General features: G+C 36.8%; 1 protein-coding gene across 6 annotated transcripts in view; it reads right to left on the bottom strand.

Moving 5' to 3' along the window:
- The window catches only part of LOC105223466 (nitric oxide synthase), a 296,079-nt gene that overhangs the window by 69,281 nt on the left and 204,840 nt on the right, over positions 1–21,958 (bottom strand). For all 6 annotated transcript variants that reach the window (XM_049449814.1, XM_049449811.1, XM_049449819.1 and 3 more), the window contains exon 14: positions 15,769–15,933. In XM_049449814.1, coding sequence (XP_049305771.1) covers positions 15,769–15,933 — 165 coding nt within the window. The remainder of the gene's footprint in view (positions 1–15,768; positions 15,934–21,958) is intronic.

The raw sequence follows: 21,958 nt of genomic DNA, 5'->3' as shown, positions 1-21,958 counted from the left end.
AAACTCTATTGTGATGGGTCTGGGCCCATAACCTATTAAAATGAAACGAGGAGTTTGGAGTTTTATATTATAAAGTCTTTTAATTCACGTTTTCTTATTGACTGGTTACAAAGAACTGAACTGAGTAGAAATTGAAAATGTATCATAAACTGTAAATAGATGCATGGAATGGAACAATTCAAAGTTGCAATAAATAGTAGTATCTAAAATATACGTTGGTAGTCTAAACTACTTCGTTGCGCGAACAAAAATTTTCACTTTTATATAAGCAGTGGAAGTATTTTTGGCCGCTAATTCCATACAAGACCGACCACTGTGTACTGCCACGCTGAGCTCAAACCTTATAAGAACTTCTACCGACAGTGTGAAATGGATGAAATCGGAAGATAAACCCGCTCACTCACCATATAAAGGTACTATTAAAATCTACTAAAAGCGCGCTAGAGACATCGCTCACTTTTTGGTGAAATCACATATCTCGGAATAAAATGGGCAAATTGGACTACAACCATGCCAACTTCTCATATAACACATTTCTAAACTCCATTTGATTCATTCACTTTCCAGTACACAAATCAAGAAGTAATTAAAATATCGGGATACAATTTTGCACTAATAATTTCTTTAAAATATGCCACCGTTTGATCAAAAATTGATCTAATCCAGCCAAAACTGTTCAAGCCCTTTGATACCCAGTGTCCATACATAGTTCACTTTTGACCGAAAGTATAGGTCAATGTATGGGATGTACAATTGAAATTGAGAGTGAATCCTTTCCAGACAATAGTAACTCCGAGTAACTAAAATGGGTTGAATCCGGTCATATAACTGAAATGAAGATTTTCGAACCACTCTACATATGTTAACTGTATGTAGTCTTGGTTAAAATTGATACAAATTTAGTCATTACTACTACCAATTCCCATATACTACTTATAATGATTTTCGTTATCCTAACAAACATTTTGTCGATTATGTCGTTCAGTGTATGAGTTACACAGAGTATATCGTCACCTGAAATGCAAAATAACGTAACAACATTTTCGGATATTTACAGTGACATGGATGAAACACGAAATAAAATGGAACATGAGTGAAAAAAAATTTTAATATTGGTTAAAACTGGTTTATATCTGAGCGCAGAATGTAATATTATGTATGTAATTTGAAGTAGTGAAGCGTAATCAATGAGACACTCAATTCTGAATTTTTTATGATACGTTATTTTACATTTCAGGTAACGATATGTATATCTAAAATTGAAAAAAGTGAATATTAAGAGAATTCAATTTGGAATTGCCATTTGCGTGACTGTTTTCTCACAACCTGCATGGACTGTCAAACAAAACACATTGGATCCTCTATCGTGATACTGAACTTCTCGAATAACTTTATCAATAGCTTTACGCTGTTGATTATTTGCGCTATCATAAAGTTCATTAAATAAATATTCTTTTTCGAAAGGATCAAAAATATCGAGATCAGTAAACTCTGACATTATTGCAGGTGTAAGCAAACCAAGTGACGTACACGTAGCACTATGTGCTAACAAAATATCCTCGATTTAAATAATGCTTTATTGAAAAAAATATCTACATTACGTCAATCCGTAACGGAATATTCGCATAAATTATCCCTAAATATACCCAAAGTGCTAATATGTTCGCTGGAATATTTAATGCACAAACAATCGAATTCAAATTAGCATTTGTTTTGCTGAATTAAATGTCTTAGCTTCTGTCAGACAAACTCTCCACATCCGGTTAATATTTATGCCAAGATTTTCTACCATCAATCCAAACAGAATGCAATGAAATTTCTGTATACATACATATATTGATTAGCAGATGGATCACTTTGATTTAATTAAAAGAAAGCTAACAGCCTCATAAGCTCAGAATTTTTTACTACTTGCCGTTCTTGACCTTCGCGAAACATATTATCTAAAGACTATCCTCTAATATCAGCGAGCACATTATTATCGCGTCATCTATACAACAATAACCATTAACTGATTTTTATACTCTCGCAACAAAGTTGCTAAAGAGAGTATTACAGTTTTGTTCACATAACGGTTGTTTGTAAGTCCTAAAACTAAAAGAGCCAGATATAGGGTTATATATACCAAAGTGATCAGGGTGACGAGTAGAGTTGAAATCCGGATGTCTGTCTGTCCGTCCGTCCGTCTGTCCGTCCGTGCAAGCTGTAACTTGAGTAAAAATTGAGATATCATGATGAGACTTGGTACACGTATTTCTTAGCTCCATAAGAAGGTTAAGTTCGAAGATGGGCAAAATCGGCCCACTGCCACGCCCACAAAATGGCGGAAACCGAAAACTTATAAAATGTCATAACTAAGCCATAAATAAAGATATTAAAGTGAAATTTAGCACAAAGGATCGGATAAGGGAGGAGCATATTTGGACGTAATTTTTTTGGAAAAGTGGGCGTGGCCCCGCCCCCTACTAAGTTTTTTGTATATATCTCGGAAACTACTATAGCTATTACAACCAAACTCTATATAGTCGTTTCCTTCAGGCATTTCCATATACAGTTCAAAAATGGAAGAAATCGGATAATAACCACGCCCACCTCCCATACAAAAGTTATGTTGAAAATCACTAAAAGTGCGTTAACCGACTAACAAAAAACGCCAGAAACACTAAATTTTACGGAAGAAATGGCAGAAGGAAGTTGCACCCAGACTTTTTTTAAAAATTGAAAATGGGCGTGGCGTCGCCCACTTATAGACCAAAAACCATATCTCAGGAACTACTCCACCGATTTCAATGAAATTCGGTATATAATATTTTCTTAACACCCTGATGAGATGTACGAAATATGGGCGAAATCGGTTCACAACCACGCCTTCTTCCAATATAACGCCATTTTGAATTCCATCTGATGCCTTCTCTGTATAATATATACATTAGGAAGCAATGAAGATAGGTAAATGACGGATAATGAAATCTCGATTATCACTTTATCATGCGAGAGTATAAAATGTTCGGTTCCTTACTTGTTTCGTTTGATTTTCTACGTTGCATACATAAAGGATTTGGATTCAAAAGTGGATCATGTGTTTGACAACACATTCATGTAATTTTGGCTGTAGATATTTATCCGGTATCTCTGCACAAACAATAGGGGTATTCAGACCAGCCTTGTTAATTCGTTAGTCGTTAGTTCGGTAGTTTTTACACGTATTTTGTTTTTGTAAAATTAACAGACTATCGTTTTATCGAGTAACGAACTATCCAGCTGGCAAGCTCGGTAATATCACATCAGCTGTTTGTTTGTTGTTCGTTGCTTTATTCATTTTCAACGGAAAAATAAGTCTGGCGTTCGTTGCTTATTTTTAAAGTGGAAAATAAATTTGTGGCACACTCGTGAGTTTGGAAAAATTTTGCAAAATTAAGAATATCTTTAACAAATAGTTGCTTTTTATTTCATTAAATACTTATTTTCAGTGGAACCTCAAAAGAAAATACGCAAGAGGGCAAATCCTCAAAAAAATGGAGTGAGGAGGAAAACCATTTGATTCTAGAATATTTACTAGAAAATGTGGAAATTGAGGTAGTTCTTTATATTATACAATTAGCTTTAACTAAACACTTTAATACGTTCTTTTATAGAAACCAAACGCCCAATTGTACTAAAAAAAATTAGTTGAAACAACAAATATCGATGCGACTACGGACATGTTGCGCTGCAAGGTCCGGTACTGGAAGCAGATGTATAATAAAGCTGAGAAGTGGCGCAAATCGACTGGTGCTGGAATAGACGTTGGCGATGATGTTTCCTCAATAAAAGGTAAATGCGGCTTTAATGTTAAGTGAAACTTTGTTGGTTTTTTAATAATTCTCCGTTCCTTCAGCAAAACTTTCACAAATGTGTCCGAATTATGAACGGTTTTCGGTTCTATTTGGTAGTAAATCCGAAGCCAATTGTGTTGTAGAGACGTACAACCCTGAAGTGTCACAATACTGCAGCGATTTTGGGTTCACTTAACGACAAAGCAGGACAGACAACAGTAGGAGCAGAGGTAGCAACAGATCCTCCTACCACTCCGTCGTTCCTCGAAATAGTGAAAAAACGTGCTTGAAAAAATATTCTTAGTGAACTTAAAGATATACAAAAGAAAAGAGAACAGTTTTTTGAGCAACGAATAGAAATTGAAAAAGAAAAGTTAAATTTGGAAAAGTTAAAGCTAGAATTGGACAGAGAAAAGTTAAATAAAGATTTTGAAATAAAAAAATTGGAGTTAGAGCAAAAAGAAAGACTGGCGTTGATTGAACTAAAGTGCAAATATAATATGTAACAATTTTATATGTATGTTTTGTATAATAATTTTTAAGAATGTACAAATATATCTAAATGTGTTAACTTGAAGTGATACAACTTTTTAAATGTACATATATAAACATGAAAAATGAATTTTTGATTTAATTATAATTTTTAATTTAATAAAACAGCATTTGGAAACATAAGATGATATAACGATTGTCTTTTTAATTCACAGCTACTTGAGATCGTTTCTTCCACTTCTTCTTCATAAATGTCTTCAGTTGTACTCTCGCTGAAATTCTTATTTTGACTGTTATCAAGTAGTATATTGTGAAGAATGCAGCATACTAGTATCCATTCGTTACAGTATTTTTGACTACTTTTATTTCGAATTCGAATCCTGAGCTCTTTTAAACTGCAAAATCGCTCTTTTAATAAGCCGAAACAGTGTTCAATTCTTACACGGTATTTGCTATGGTGTTTGTTGATGTTTTTTTTTAGGTAGTTCAAATTGTTGAGAATTTCTTCTGTAGGGCGTTATAATAATGCTACTGAGGGAGTAAGCAGAGTCTCCAGCAATCCACTCCTGTCCTGAAAAAATTCTTGGCTGATATTTGTTTAGTGAACAGTTTTTAAATATTTTTGCATCGTGAGTAGAGCCACTGTAGCCAACGACAACATCGCGAATTTTGAGCTTGTAGTCGCAAACCATTTGAGCTTTAATTGCATATATATGATTTCTGAAAAAGAACCCTTCATGATCTTTTATTAGGTATTCGGCGAGTTTTATTTCAGTGCCATCCACGTAACCTACACAAAATGGTAGTTCGTTGAACGTTTCTCGTACTATTAAAGAGCGCTCAGTATTATCTGGCCAATATATATATAAATGGAGTTGTTTTAAAAATGCCTTGAATACTCTGCGAGTAATATTTGTTAACGTTCCTCCGTCACCAATCCCAAAAGTTGACGCAATTTGTCGTATCGATGCACTTTCTCCAGAAGAGCCCAATCTATATAGAACGACAGCTAGCTGTATATCAATCGGGAATTGCTTGCCACAACATTTTTTAAAAACTTCGTCACTTGATATGAGGGTCAATAAGTGAGTAAATTGAGTTCGGTCTACACGCAGCATTTGACGGAACCGATTGTCATCCATTGTGGTTAAAATATCATCGCACCAGTGAATTAACTTTGGAACAATATTTTCTATACCTCTACGACAGTTTAGTGTAATGAGCAAATCCTCATACACCTCGTCAATGGTATCCTCTACCAAATCTTCATCTTAACTAAATATGTCTTGAAATAATTTGAAAGTTAGTTCCATGCTCCTCTGTACATCAATTTAAAGTACTTACCAGTAATAAATTTGATCTGATCCACATAATTTTCAATTAAATGATTGATAATTTTTGATTTTGCACTTTGTTGAGGCATTTTAACTCTTTAATAAAATTGAATCAGCTGTTTCGGAATAAAATTTACCACACTACCAAGGTAGAGCAAAAAGTATGTTCACAGTTAAGCCTTTTAACGAATTACCAAATTAACAGGCTTCGGTCTGAATATCCCTAATGAAGTTGTCAAAATGTGAGCATGAGGTATATATACATTTTTTTAATCTAGAGATCATCCTCTTTCAGATTATACTCTTAAATCGCGGCGCCAAAAGAATCGTAATCGTGCCGTTTTTAATAACTCTTCGTGTGTCCAAAGCAGCGTTCACGTATTTACTTGCACTGAAGTTTTTAAATGCTTAGAAGAACATGCATGCAAGGACTGGAGATCAATTAACCCCTTGACGTATTTCCACGAGTCTGACTCGTGGTGCAATTTTTGTGCCTAACATGATTATCACTAGTCTGACTCGTGGTGTGTAGAAGTGTACATTTGATGAAAAGAGAATTGAAATTTTCTCGTTATTTTCTGCTAATAATATAAGCAAAAAACTTTGTAGCAGTTGAGCGCATTATCTACTGCAGATCAGTTGTGTAACTATCCACATATTTTGTTACGCATTAAAATATTAAAATTAAATCGTAGTATTTTATTTTTTCTAAATTTGTAAAACAAGCGTGTTAGTCATTTTTGACTTGTTTAGTGCAAGTTGTGTGCAAACAGTTGGAAGCGAATTTCGTTGCGCTAATTGATACGTCAAGGGGTTAAATGCACTGAAGACGAGAAGCGAAGAGCAAAAATTTACTTTTTTGAAAAATGTGGAATACCAAGCGTAATATGTTGCAACAAAAGGAAAAAAGGCAAAAAAGGAGCTACAACATTTGTACTACAACCGCAAAGGATATTTTAATATAAATACGATGATGATGATTTGCTTATTGTCTTAACCCTTTCGCTACAAGTTTTTACTCAGTTGCAAAAAAAATCCAATTTTTTGAGTGTTTACTGTAGTTGGCCCTAACAACAACAATCAATGCTCGATTTGAAAAAAAAATTATCACAAATGTGTTTTTTGGACTGTATCCATGTGGATACATACTTCGCTTATGGTAAAGAAAAATGCTTATTATATATTCAGAAGTAAAAAATGCTAGTGCGTTTTTTGTAAGTTTTTATTTATTTCAGAAGTTATAAAACTTAAAATTCATTTATTACAATAAAAGCAAATACTGAGAAAGCTTACATACTTAAATTATTACAATATAAAAAGAGGCTAAAAGTTACAAGAATATTTTTTAAAATTAGTTCTAATGAAACCTTTTCTAAAACCCGGTTGCATTGAACAGGTTCTGGAAAAGATTCTATTGGAATTGATTGAAAAAACTTTTTTAGCATGCATATAATCTAAAGGAAGTAATAATATCTTACTAATAATTCATATATTTCATAAATAATGATATTCTTTGAAGCAATTTCTCGATCCGTTGGGAATGCACAGCAAAACATTACACTTTGAGCATCTGTATCTTGTTTGACCCTTACATCCCTTCAGACAAGGCATCTCCCTTGCAAGTCTACCAGTAGAGCATGGTGTCCGAGGAAGTCGGCGCCTATATAGCCTGTGAGTCGTCTGCTATAATAAAATTCCATAGGAAATCATGGCGAAAATTAGATTTAACTTCAGGATGACTTCACCATTTGCGGCAAACAGTTGCATTGAGGTAGAGCTTGCTCCAGCTAGCTTCGTTGACCTTGGAACGACAGAAACATCTGCCCCCGAATCAATTAAAAAATGCATGTTGGCAGATGCATCGTAAACACAAAGTCGGAAACTTTTTTTAGTACCATATAGTTTGCCAACCTCTAACACTAACTTAACTAAGCTGACGGTTTGAAGATACACGGCTGTCGGTATTTTGTGGCATTGCTTCCAAATTTATCGTAGTACCCACAAAGGCTGTGTGGATTTCGGTTTACGTTCTGGAGTGATGTCGGCCCCTGGGGCGGTCGTTACCCAAAAGCAAACTGACTTGCTTTGAAAAGGTGGCGATTCCAGCTCATACATTCGATGATGGAATTTTTACCTACGCACTGATTGCGACGTCGGCGGCGATGATTGCTTCTGGGTATAAGGCGGAAATTTGCTCACCCAGAGGTCGTGAAGTATGCTTTCACTAATCGCAGGGCCTGTGGTGCGACACAATCCCGGAGCGGGATCCGCGGAAAGAAAGTGTTTGTAGAGGCGACATCCCCCATCGGTTAAAAGCGTGCTATCGTATGCTTATGTTGAAAAATGTTGTAGAGCATGTGGTCTCACTTTGGTGGTTTGCACCAGAAAGAACGTTTATTAGCTTAACAAAAAGGAAGTAGTATATTAAGGATTGCCAGGACGAATAACTAAAGTTGCATTTTTAATACTTTATCAGAATTGCAATTTTAAGCTTTGCCAGAGTTTGCACAGGGTGACTCCGTTACATACAATGTATATACAAAAGGGTATGAAGTTATTAATGCTAACCATCCGTCTGACAAGGCACACGACGGAGTTGTATTAATTGTTAAAAAACGTTCAGAAAACTAAAGAACGTAAATTTAGTCCGAGTAAATATACAACCCTTCGCTATTAATATTGATGTAGCTTAGCAGCTATCTACTTACCTCTACGTTATGGGTTTAAATTAGAAGACTACGAAAAATTTTTTAAAAGTCTTGGCAACTACTTCATTGTTGGTGGGGACTATAACGCTAAGCTTTCTTGGTGGGATTTAGGACGACTAACCTAAAAGGAAATGAGCTATTTAAATGTATAACAAAGTCTAATTACTTAACCATTTCTACCGCGCAAGCCACATACTAGTCTATTAGTCCTCGAAAAAGACCTTACCTTCTAGATTTTGTCATGTGTACTGGCTTGAAAATCGAACTAGTTTGAATACACACTTAAAACCTGGCGATGATATTGACTTAGCAGTTGGAAAATCACAATCAACTGCTAATGAAGTGCAAAACCCGTTTCTACCTATTGCTGATCAAAGAAACGAGAATACTCAGGAAAAGAGGCAAATAAATCGAAGTTCTCTTGACAAACGAATTTTAAACAAGGCAACTAACGATTTAAAATGTAAATTGCGGAAAATGAAAGATCAAGAAACTGCAGAATGTCTTAGAAATCTGGATTCCCACGCAAACAATCCTAAGTTTTACCTGTGGAAGGCAAGCAAATATTATTGAAAATAGTTATGGTGTCAGATGTAGAGATAATAAAGAGGTACAAAATTTTCTAGAATCCTCTTGCCAGATGAGTCTGCCTATTCGAAAAATGTCTATTAAAGAAGTAACGACTGAGATTCAGAAAATAAATATTTAAAAGTCGCCTGGATTTGATAAATTTGATGGACTTTCTGTTAGATGTCTACCTTACGTTTGTATCAGACTGCTTACTGATATCTCCAATTCTATTCTTCGACTTCAACTACCCAACTCAATGGAAATGTGCTAAGATAACAATGATTCCGAAATTTAATAAGTTTGAGAACTGTCTCTCTTCATATTGTCCAATTAGTTTACTGGCGACCTTCTCTAAAATATTTAAAAAAAATTCTTTTAAAGGGAATGTTACCTATTTAAGAGGACCGAAATATATTGACCGCCAACGAATTGTTAACATTATCATGAATGGTTATGAACGCAAGCAATACTATGCAGGGGTCTTTTTAGATGTTAAACAAGCATTCGATAAAGTATGGCATCCAGGAAATTAAAAAAATGGCTCCCAGCGTCTTACTATCTACTTATGAAGTCTTTTTTTAAGTGACCGTAAATTTTATGTTGAAAAAAGAGGTGCGTTGTCTGAGTTGTATTTGATTGATGCTGGAGTTTCGCAAGGGAGCGTTTTGGTTTCCGTGTTATATACTTGCACAATATTTACAGCTAACCTGTCGATCATAAATAATTTAGAAGTAGCAACAAACAAGAAAATTGTATTGGCTTTTAGGCTTGCGATCACAACTTAGTCTTGAAAATAAAGTTCGGCTTTACAAGTCAATCCTTAAGCCAGTATGGACGTATGCACTGCAGTTATGGTGTACGAGGAGTACATCCACGATTAAATGTACCTTTTGTTAAAGACGAAATCAGCAAAGCTTGTCGAAGATACCTTGATAGACTTTCTATTCATAAAAACTTACTGGCAATAAATCTACTGGACAACAGTATGAATGTTAGACGACTAAAAAGAACTCACGTTTTGTACCTTTCTGATAGATTTTGATTAGTTTTCAGAATATCTTTTAGCAAATTATGTTAATGAAGAATATATTGATTATATTGCGATATTCGCAAGGTAGATATATTGCCGAGCGAACGGTTGGAGTGCCCGATTTAAACCATTTGTAAAACATAAGCATACTACTATTAGGAAAGGATTCTCTCTGAATTTCAAGTATACATATATCTCACATATTGACAGCTTTTTACGGTAAAAAATCAACTATGAGCACGGGTCCACATATTGAGTACCTATCAGTACTTAAACAACTTGATTTATGTAATTTTTAGTCATTAGATGGCACATCTAAAACAATCTAATCGTCGAAAGTTTTATCCTTATGTATTGATTCATTCTTGATTTGTGTGTTGGAAAGAGAAATTTTCAAATGCAATTTAAAATTGTGCTATATGTTAGGTAGGTGTGGCTGGAATGCGATTTCTCCATTTTCTCACTTCAACATACAATTGCCAGAGGAATATCATGTACCAAATTTGGTTGAAATCGGTAGGCCGGGTTCCGAGGTTTGTGATTTCACCTAAAAGTGGGCGGTACCAGGCCCATCTATAATTTTTACCGCGGCTCCATTGAAGCCCTCTCATACCATCTCGCTGTAAATTTTTTTGTCTCTGGCGTATTTATCGCGCACTTAGCAGTTTTTTACCGTACCGTTATATCGGATCATAACAATACCAACCTTTTTCACACCGTCAGTAAGAGTTCTTATAATGTTTGCGCTGATCGGATTTGGTTGTTGTTGCTTTAATGGTTTAGGAGATACCTAAGCATGCATTAAGCTTATTAGAGGACGGGGCATATACCAAGTTTCATCGAGATATCTCAATTTTTACTGAAATTGCAGCTTGCACGGACGGACAGACAGATATTCACTCGGATTTCATACGCATACAAACATCCATTAGGTGAACAAAACTATTATACTCTGTAGCAACATGTTGCAAGAGTATAAAAATGTAAGTGCGTTTAATCAAATATTTTTGATTGTATTAGAAGCCTATTCTGCAAGCTTACGTGTTCTTTTTATTTGAAGGCACTATACTTTAACATTCTAAATAACTGGTTGTGTGGGGACATACATATGTTATAGTTGACCGATTTTATTTATTTTATCTGTTATTGTTAAGTATGTATTAAGGAACAGTTCTTAAAAATTTCGTGCTCTTAGTCTTTTAATTAAAGGCAGGCAACCTAAAACAAATAACTGAAAAATCGGTTGCATGGCAGATAAGTGATATAGTTTTTCATACGGATATCTCAAATACTGACGAAAAAAGAAAACTTAAACATTAAGAATCGCTAGATTAAGGTAAATCAACCAGCTCTAATGGGAACTGAGGTACACCCAACAACGAAAATCTGTCATTAGTTCATCAAAACATAGTTCCAAACCATCGTCATACATTAGAGATGAAGAGAAAAATGGACAAATTTGTGGTGTTTTAGATTGCGGATTTATTGTAAAAGAGAATACCTGCAGATTGACATATTATAAAGCAGAAGTCACTACGAATTTATAAGTAACTGCAGATATCGGAGCCATCAACAAGTCGTCAAGAGAAACAAAGTTTCTGTTGGTATTAGATGGCCAAGAGGATTTCTTAATAGAAACGCATTTCATAATTTAAAAATTAAAGGAGAAAACGCATCAGCAATTGAAAAGGCAGCTAAAACCTTTCCGGCAGAACTAGCAAAAATAATTGAAGATGGGGGATATATCCCCGACCAATTTTTCAATGCCGATGAAACGGGTTTGTTCTGGAAAAAACTGCCTTCCAGAAATTTTATAGCAAAATCCGAAAAAATTGCTAGTAGTTTTAAAGTTGCTAAAGATCGGGAGGATGGAGTCATGTGTAGAAGTTCACACAAGTGAGGATAGTTCTCTGATTGCCATTCACTTGGGAGTGACCAGAAACGATTCTCTTACATGTGACTCAAGCAGCTCACGACTTCCGGTCTTTGACCAAGTATCCTCTGGGTAGCCTAAGAACATCCGTTTGAAGGCGAGCTAAAGTGAGAAGGCGAAACATCCCCTGCATAGGGTTGTGCGCTGGGTTTGGGACCCGCCACGTAAAAAACACCCTCAATGAAAAAACGTAAACAGCCTCGGATGAGAGACCCTCCTTTTGATGACGACCATGGCAAACGAAATAAGGACTACGAATTGAGGGCATGCACCTGGAATGTCCGGTCCATTAATTGGGAAGGTGCCACTGCCCAGCTGGTTGATGTCCTCGTGAAAACAAAGGCTGACATCACCGCCGTCCAAGAAATGCGATGGACGGGACAAGGACAGAGACGAGTAGGTCCTTGTGGCATTCACTACAGTGGCCATATAAAGGAGCGTAAGTTTGGTGTGGGATTCGTGGTGGGAGAGAGACTCCGTTGCCGAGTACTATCACACTAGCCACAATCCGCATCAAAGCAAGGTTCTTCAACATATCGCCGATTTGCGCCCACGCCCCGACGAAGAGAAGGACGATGTGACCAAAGATGCCTTTTATGAGTGCTTGGAGCGCACTTATGAGAGCTGCCCCCGCCACCAAGTCAAAATCGTGCTTGGCGACTTTAACGCCATGGTGGGCAAAGAAGGTATCTTTGGCACTACGATCGAAAAACTACCAATGAGATCGATCATGTTGTGATAGACGGAAGACACGTCTCCAGTGTTTTAGATGTGCGTGCGCTCCGAAGTCCTAACATCAATTTGGACAATTATCTTGTGCAGCCAAGATCCGCACTCGCCTCTGTGCAGCAAAAAACGCACGCCAACAAACACAAGGAAGGTTCGACGTCGAGAAGCTGCAATCACAACAGACAGCCGAAGGATTCTCTACTCGGCTTGCACTCCTGCTCTCTGAGAGCACTCGTCAACAACTCGGTATAAGGGAACTGTGGGACGGCATTTCAAACTCCTTACGTACAGCTGCAACCGAAACCATTGGTTTTCGGAAAGTGCAAAAAAACAGCTGGTACAACGAGTAGTGCCGTGTCGCAGCGGAGAGAAAACAGGCTGCCTACCTCGCAACGTTACGATCGACCACAACACTCGAAAATTCTACGAAAAAATGCGGCGGCTTACAGAAGGTTTCAAGACCGGAGCATACTCCTGTAGAACCCCCAAAGGTGATCTAGTCACCGATGCTCAGAGCATACTTAGATTATGGAGGGAACACTTCTCCAGCCTGCTGAATGGCAGTGAACGCATAACACCAGGAGAAGGCGAACCCGATTCGCCAATCGATGACGATGGAGCAGATGCTCCATTACCCGGCCATGAAGAAGTTCGAATAGCAATTTCCCGCATGAAGAACAACAAAGCGGCAGGGGCCGACGGATTGCCGGCCGAGCTAATCAAACACGGCGGCGAAGAATTGATAAGGAGCATGCACCACCTTCTTTATAAAATATGGTCGGACGAAAGCATGCCCAACGATTGGAATCTAAGTGTGCTCTGCCCAATCCATAAAAAAGGAGACCCCACAATCTGCGCCAACTACCGTGGGATTAGCCTCCTCAACATCGCATATAAGGTTCTATCGAGCGTATTGTGTGAAGGATTAAAGCCTACCGTCAACAAACTGATTGGACCTTATCAGTGTGACTTTAGACCTGGCAAATCAACAACCGATCAGATATTCACCATGCGCCAAATCTTGGAAAAGACCCGTGAAAGGAGAATCGACACACACCACCTCTTCGTCGATTTCAAAGCTGCTTTCGACAGCACGAAAGTGGCTGCTTTTACGCCGCGATGTCTGAATTTGGTATCCCCGCAAAACTAATACGGCTGTGTGGGGAAGAACCTCTCCGATGGGGAATGACCTTTTCGAGCCGTTCGACACCAAACGAGGTTTCAGACAAGGCGATTCCCTATCGTGCGACTTTTTCAACCTGCTTCTGAAGAAAATAGTTCGAGCTGCAGAACTAAATAGAGAAGGCACCATCTTCTATAAGAGTGTACAACTGCTGGCGTATGTCGATGATATTGATATCATCGGCCTCAACACCCGCGCCGTTAGTTCTGCTTTCTCCAGACTGAACAAGGAAGCAACGCAAATGGGTCTGGCAGTGAACGAGGGCAAGACGAAATATCTCCTGACATCAAACAAACAGTCGTCGCACTCGCGACTTGCCTCTCACGTCACTGTTGACAGTCATATCTTTGAAGTTGTAGATAATTTCGTGTGGAACTAGCGTAAACACCACCAACAATGTCAGCCTGGAAATCCAACGCAGGATTACTCTTGCCAACAGGTGCTACTTCGGACTGAGTTGGCAATTGAGAAGTAAAGTTCTCTCTCGACGAACAAAAGCCAAACTCTATAATTCGCTCATAATTCCCGTCCTGCTATATGGTGCAGAGGCTTGGACGATGTCAACAACGGATGAGTCGACGTTGCGAGTTTTCGAGAGAAAGGTTCTGCAAAAGATTTATGGTCCTTTGCGCGTTGGCCACGGCGAATATCGCATTCGATGGAACGATGAGCTGTACGAGATATACGACGACATTGACATAGTTCAACGAATTAAAAGACAGCGGCTACGCTGGCTAGGTCATGTTGTTCGGATGGACGAAAACACTCCAGCTCTGAAAGTATTCGACGCAGTACCCGCCTGTTATGATCCTAATCGTGTACGTGGGCGGTGGTCGAAGGCCAAAGGCCACAGGGCCTCGAGCAAATAACGTCACCTTTTCTTTATTAAAATGTCCAGATCTTGATTGTCGGCATTACGTTGTACACCCGTTTTTGTATTTAATGTGAAATACAATCGATATAATTAAGATCTGAATACGACATCTTTCAATAGAATTTTCCAGTACTTTTTCCACTAAATCAAGTCATATGTCATGAATAGTATGTTCAATATTGACTTCTTGAATAGATTCTGGTATAGTGACAGTAACGGTGTCACCACCTTCTTGTCGAAAGAAGTGTAAACCGATTATTCCACCATACCAAAAACCATACCAGATTGTCAATTTAGGTGAATTTTGTAATGGTTGTTCATGAATAATTTGTGGATTTACTTCGCACTAGAATTGGCAGTTTGGTTTATTTACAGCACCATTCAAATGACAGTGAACCTCATCCTAGAAAATGATTTTCTTAAAAAAAAATGTTTATTTTTTTCAAGTTTTTCCAAGGCAAAATCGGCAAATTCACGAGATTTACGGTGGTATAATGGCTTCAGTTCTTGAGAGAACTATTTTATAAGCCCAAATCCCTTCTCAAAATCCGCCAGGCTATGGTTTGGCACGATTATTGCAATCATAAAATGGGGAAAATGCATTAAATTTTGCCATTGGAGAACGATTATTTTGATAATAAAATTGAATAATTTGTAAATGTTGTTCTTGCGTATGTATGTCTTCTCACGATGAAATTGTAAACTTTCCTGAATACAATGAAAAAAAAACAGATCATGAGATATTAAAAATTACTGAAACGACTCTTAGAAACCGTACAATCCCAATTGGGAAACTCGGCAAAAACAGAAAACAAATTGAAATTTTCTTAGGATTGCGTAAATTGAGGAATAATTAAGTTATCTACCAAAAAATTAAAAAGGGATTTTTAATAGTTCTATTTAAAAAATTATTGAGTCTCCAATTGCATATTTTGTCTAGACATAGCAGTAGGCCGCTTCTGTAGGAATTAAGAAAAATTTGTTAGAAATGTTTTAAGTGTTATTGCATTTAAACACTCATAACGTTAATACATTGTAGTTAGCTTTATAATTTTGTAAACATATGTACATCTGTGTATATAGGGTTATGACATACATACCTCACATTTGACAAGGGCCCGAAAGTTTCCTCTGTAAAAGTGTCTGATGTTGACCCTCGCAGGGAATCCCAGCGATCTATTTTCTTCACTTGCTGTAAAGGCAACTTGATTAAATCTTGCCTTGAGCTGGCTTTCATAAAGGATTTTGATGAGCTAACACCAATGCTGAAAAAATGCATTGAAGTGGAAAAATTATTTTGAAAGTGCATATGGGAATTTAAAAATGCTACAGTTACAAACGAAAATTAAAAATTTATTTATTTATTTAGTAAAGTCTATGAACATTAAATTCTTACAGACTAAACTAGGATGCATATTAGAATAAAATAAAATAATTAAATTACAATAACATGAGTAGATAACTTAAACTAAAAAACAGAATTGAGGGTATTATTGAAGGATACCCTAGTGTGAGAAAAATCAAGAAGAACTTTCTCGGAAATCGAGTTAAACTCACGCATAGCCCTCATGAGGGGAGCATATTCAGCAAAATTAGAACTTTCCTTTTTGTAATAAAATGGGGAAATGGATGAGACAACGCTGGGGAGTATTGAAGTTAAGTTTCCCTAATAAATAGGGACAGTCAATACCACCGTTAATTACATTGAAGACAAATGAAAGGGAGAGAACGGACCTTCGATTTTCCAGTAATTTAAGATGTAAAAGCTATAAACGCGATATATACGATGGTATTGGGTCAACAAACTTTAAGGAGCGGAGAGCATATTTAAGAAAGCTCTTTTGAACACGCTCGATCCTGTTAATTGACGATATGCAATGTGGTCTCCAAATAAACACTGCGTACTCCAAAATGGACCGCACAAAACAGTACAGTAATTTTAACGTGTAGGGGTCGGAAAAATTTGTAGAATTTCGACGGACAAAGTGATATAGTTGATGTGATTACTGAAAGAAAATCTGTTGTCAAAGATTACCCCAAGCTCTTTGATTTCAGTAACGCATTTTAGGACGCAATTAGAAATATTGTAGCTAGAAGATAATATGTTACGTCCCCTACCATAAGAGATCTGTGAGCATTTATCTAGATTCAGAAAAAGCTTCGATTTCAGGCACCAATTATGAAAAGTATCAATATCACATTGAAGTTTGTGTAAATCTTGTGTGCTTTTGATTAATGCAAAAATTTTTAAGTCATCTCCATATACGTATAACAGAAAGTTGGCGAAAGAGAAGCAGCAGGAAATGTCATTGATAAACAGCACAAAGAGAAGTGGACCCAAGACGCTTCCTTGTGGGACTCCCGAAGACGCAATGAATGAATCAGATGACACTCCATCGACACTGACAACGCATCTTCTGTTTTGCAGATATGATTTAATACACTTCAAGAAGACCGAGTGAAACCCTAGAGATGATAATTTTTTAATTAGAATATTGTGTGATACTTTATCAAAGGCTTTAGAGAAATCTGTGTAGACACAATCTACCTGAAATCCAGCAGAGAATGCAGACATACAATAATCGCTAAAAACTGCTAAGTTTGACACAGTGGAGCGCCCAGAGACAAACCCATGCTGATTGATATTAATTATTGATTTTACTGCAAAGAATAATTTATTTTTAACAGAACACTGAAAATTTTTCGAAATAGAAGAAAGTTTAGAAATAGGCCTGTAATTTGGAAGAAGATAGAGTTAGCAGTAGTTGACTAGCTGCAGAGAGTGCCTTCGGTGTAGCAGGAGCGATATAATTCCCACACACATTATTAGCAGAAATAGCAGCGTTAGACGAAGCAGCGATTGTAGAGTCACTTGTGCCAACTGCAGTCGCAGCAGTGAGAGAGGGGTTTGCAGCAGAGATAACATACGAAGCTGGTGCAGAGAACTTGCCATTATCGGATAATTTCTTATGCACAGTGCAGATCTCTGATTTCAGTTCGTTAAGCTTAGCGATTAACGAATTACGATCATCACATAATTGCTGTATTAACGCGGGCGTCTTCGCTTGTTCACTTCTCAGTGAACTTACTTCCAATACAAGAGAATTGAGCACTACATTTTCTTTATTATGATTGTTATGCTCCAACAAAGGTTCAGTTACTTCCTTGTTCAATTGTTCAGCTTTTTGTTGTTGCGAATTTAAAATATGAGTGCACTGAGCATTGCGCACTGACGGCGACGCAGGCGGCGAACGAATGGAATTTCTCCGAACTAGCGCGCACACTTTACAATAAAAAGCATTTTTAGATTTCTGCAAAAAATCCACATCAGCCTGTGATAAATTCACAAACGACAAGTGGAAGAATTGATTGCATTTATGGCAACTGATCTTGGGCTGAGCACGGTGCCCGCAAACACACGGCATTAATAAAGACGAAATAATAAAACGCGGAGCAGAAAAAAATACGTCAGTACACGGTGACGACTGATCACGATACGATACGAATACGATTTGTACGCGCACTGTTGAATTTTCTTAAGCACTTCAATGAGCGTTTCTTGAAAAAAAGTTGATGGGACCAACAGCAAAAAATACAAATATTTAAGGACAGTAACATGTAAATATGTCAACTACAGCACAAATAATGTTCTAGTACACTCAAATTTAAATTAAATTAAGCAATTTTGGATATAATAAAAATTAATAATACATTACAACTTGGATTGTTCTCTTGAAAACAGTTTACTTTACAGTGCTTTTGCTCTTTATAATCCTTAGTACAGCCAGATGGAGGTTTTCTTTGATTTGAGATCAAGTCATGTATGACGTCAACGGAGTGACTCGATGTCTACGTTTGATAGTTCGTCCAGTCCTATGAACTACGAATTTCCTAGATATTTAAGACGTGTTCTAGATTGTGCTGGCAGAGGCATATGAGGCAATCAAAATACCGAGAAATCAAGATGCCGACAATTCAAAAAGGGACCGACGGAATTTTAAAATGAAGGTAGAAAACACCACTATCCGAATGTTAATTTTTTGAATTTTAGTTGAATTATTCAAAACAAAACAAGTAAGGAAGGGCTAAGTTCGGGTGTCACCGAACATTTTATACTCTCGCATGATAAAGTGATAATCGAGATTTCATTATCCGTCATTTACATATTTTTTATTTTGCTGTAAAATTAATTAGATTATTAGTTCCTGAGATATGGTTTTTGATCCATAAGTGGGCGACGCCACGCCCATTTTCAAATTTAAAAAAAAGCCTGGGTGCAGCTTCCTTCTGCCATTTCTTCCGTAAAATTTAGTGATTCTGACGTTTCTTGTTAGTCGGTTAACGCACTTTAAGTGATTTTTATACTCTCGCAACAAAGTTGCTAAGGAGAGTATTATAGTTTTGTTCACATAATGGTTGTTTGTAAGTCCTAAAACTAAAAGAGTCAGATATAGGGTTATATATAACAAAGTGATCAGGGTGAGGAGTAGAGTTGAAATCCGGATGTCTGTCTGTCCGTCCGTGCAAGCTGTCACTTGAGTAAAAATTAAGATATCATGATGAAACTTGGTACACTTATTTCTTGGCTCCATAAGAAGGTTAAGTTCGAAGATGGGCAAATCGGCCCACTGCCACGCCCACAAAATGGCGAAAACCGAAAACCTATAAAGTGTCATAACTAAGCCATAAATAAAGATATTAAAGTGATATTTGGCACACATTTTTTTGGAAAGGTGGGCGTGGCCCCGCCCCCTACTAAGTTTTTTGTACATATCTCGGAAGCTACTATAGTCAACCAAACTCTATAGAGTCGTTTTTTTCAGGCATTTTCATATACAGTTCAAAAATGGAAGAAATCAGATAATAACCACGCCCACCTCCCATACAAAGGTTATGTTGAAAATCACTAAAAGTGCGTTAACCGACTAACAAAAAACGTCAGAAACACTAAATTTTACGGAAGATATGGCAGAAGGAAGGCTTTTTTAAAAAATTGAAAATGGGCCTGGCGTCGCCCACTTATGGACCAAAAACCATATCTCAGGAACTACTAATCTAATTAATTTTACAGCAAAATAAAAAAATATGTAAATGACGGATAATAAATCTCTATTATCACTTTATCATGCGAGAGTACATATAAAATGTTCGGCTGCAAAGTTTTATCCCGTTACATTAAACGCTTCTTGATTTGCGTACTGGAAATTTAACGAATCAAATGGAATCTAAAATTGTGTTATATGGGAAGTAGGCGTTGTTGTTGTCAGAATATCAAAAAAATGATACCAAATTTTGTCGAAATCGAATGGATGGGTCCCGAGATATGGGGTTTCACTAAACAGTGGGCGGTGCCACGCCCATCGTCTAATTTCCGCTCTCATAAAGTTCTATCATGTTTATCGCGCTTTTAGTAGTTTTTAACAGTACCGTTATATGAGGAGTGAGCGGGGTTATCCTCCGATTTCATCCATTTTCACACTGTCGGTAGAAGTCCTTATAAGATTTGGGCTCAGCAAATTTAATTATTGTACCTCAAGTGGTTTAGGAGATATGTATATAAAACTTGTTAGAGGGCGGGACCACGTCTACTTAAATTTTTTTTTTTATAGGTGCCCCTTGCTACTCTAAAGCCCTGTACCAAATTACGGCTTTATATCTTATTATCGTGCTTACCTATGGCACTTTATAGGGGTATTCTCTTGCTCTTGCAAATCCCGGTGCACGGTGCAAGCATTGCAGATTTACAACGGCACAACAACAAACACACGCAGAAAAATATTTGCAAGGGCTGTGAAATATGTCAGACCAAAACCCATGTATATTAGCGTGCAATGTCACGCAAAAATAAAATTGCAACCCTGTTGTAGTTGCCATTTTACATAAGGACATATTACATCGTTAAACTGTTGAGAAAGGTAAATTTTAATTAGATTATATAATTTCTACTTAAATTATAAAGTTTTCTTACAGTTTTTTTTTTTTCATTTACAATAAATTGACTGAATCAGTCGTTCATATATCACTAGATTCTGCAATGGGTGCTCTCGTGCCCTTGTATATTTCGGTGTAGTATTTTTGCAATCTGAAATGCAAGAGCAAGAGAATACCCCTTATATGTTTTCGGTTAATGGCGATTTGTGGGCGTGGCAGTGCTCCGATTACGTCCATCTACGAAGTCGAACTTTTTTTGTACTAAGGAACCTGCTTTCCAATATACATATCTCCTCTTTTACTCAAGTTATAGCTTGCACGACCAACGAACGGACGGACTGACAGACAGTCAACCGGATTTCAACTTTTCTCGTCACTCTGATCATTTATATACATATATAACACCATATCTATCTCGATTAATTTTAGGTGAACAAAACTACATATGTATAATACTCTGTACCAACTGGTTGCAAGTGTATAAAAAGCAAGCGCCAATCTACGAACAGTCTGAAGAAAGAATTCGAATAAACGATATTGCTATGAATAAAGAAAACCATTCTTTACAGAAGGTGAATTTTCGTTATAGTAAAGTTTAAGGATTTGTAAACGTTGTTCAGGCGTAAGTTTTTCCTGATGAAAACAAAAATAATATGAAAACTTGGCACAACTCATGCGTGATGTGTCAAAAAAAGGGATATTGAAATAAGTGCGTCTACTTGGATCACCCGTTATTGTATTATGAAATTATATCACTTGTCCAACTTGGCATTTCCTTATTTGGTTTGCCTTACTCAAATACCACTAATGTATGTATGTAGTATGAGTTTGGAAAATTCAATATGAAAAAGATGATGATACTGTTGAGGCAACAATTCAATGGCATTTTAGTATCCACAATAAGGGAAAAAATTCCCGCGATTTAAGAGCTACGTATAAAGAGAGAAAAAAACAATAAGTAGTGTTCAATAGGTTTCAAGCAAAAAGACAACACAGCATAACAATAACAAAATAACTATCCAAAAGCATTTCAAATCCTCTGCAACGCAGTGACGTGAAGCTTTTAAAGTGTAATTAGAGAAAATTCTAAAACATGGCCGTCATCCCGTTAGTAGGCCAGTAAATACACTCATCCAGGGCAAAATGCTTACGTCCGATACAGTGTATTGCAATTCTCGAACACTTTATTAAATTCATATGCCGATATTTTTCATACCGATAGCAAACTCTTAATTTCGGACTTAATGACGCACATTTTAAAAGGTTTTGAAAAAATACTTATAAACTTGTACGGAACAAAATAACATCATTAAATTTAATTTCTTTTATAATGAGTTTTGAGTTTGATAATAATGCGGT

The sequence above is a fragment of the Bactrocera dorsalis genome, chromosome 1 (genome assembly GCF_023373825.1).
Source record: "Bactrocera dorsalis isolate Fly_Bdor chromosome 1, ASM2337382v1, whole genome shotgun sequence".
In the NCBI taxonomy this organism is placed as follows: domain Eukaryota; kingdom Metazoa; phylum Arthropoda; class Insecta; order Diptera; family Tephritidae; genus Bactrocera; species Bactrocera dorsalis.
Note: the sequence above shows the minus strand (reverse complement) of the source record. Positions and strands in the feature narration are given on the sequence as shown.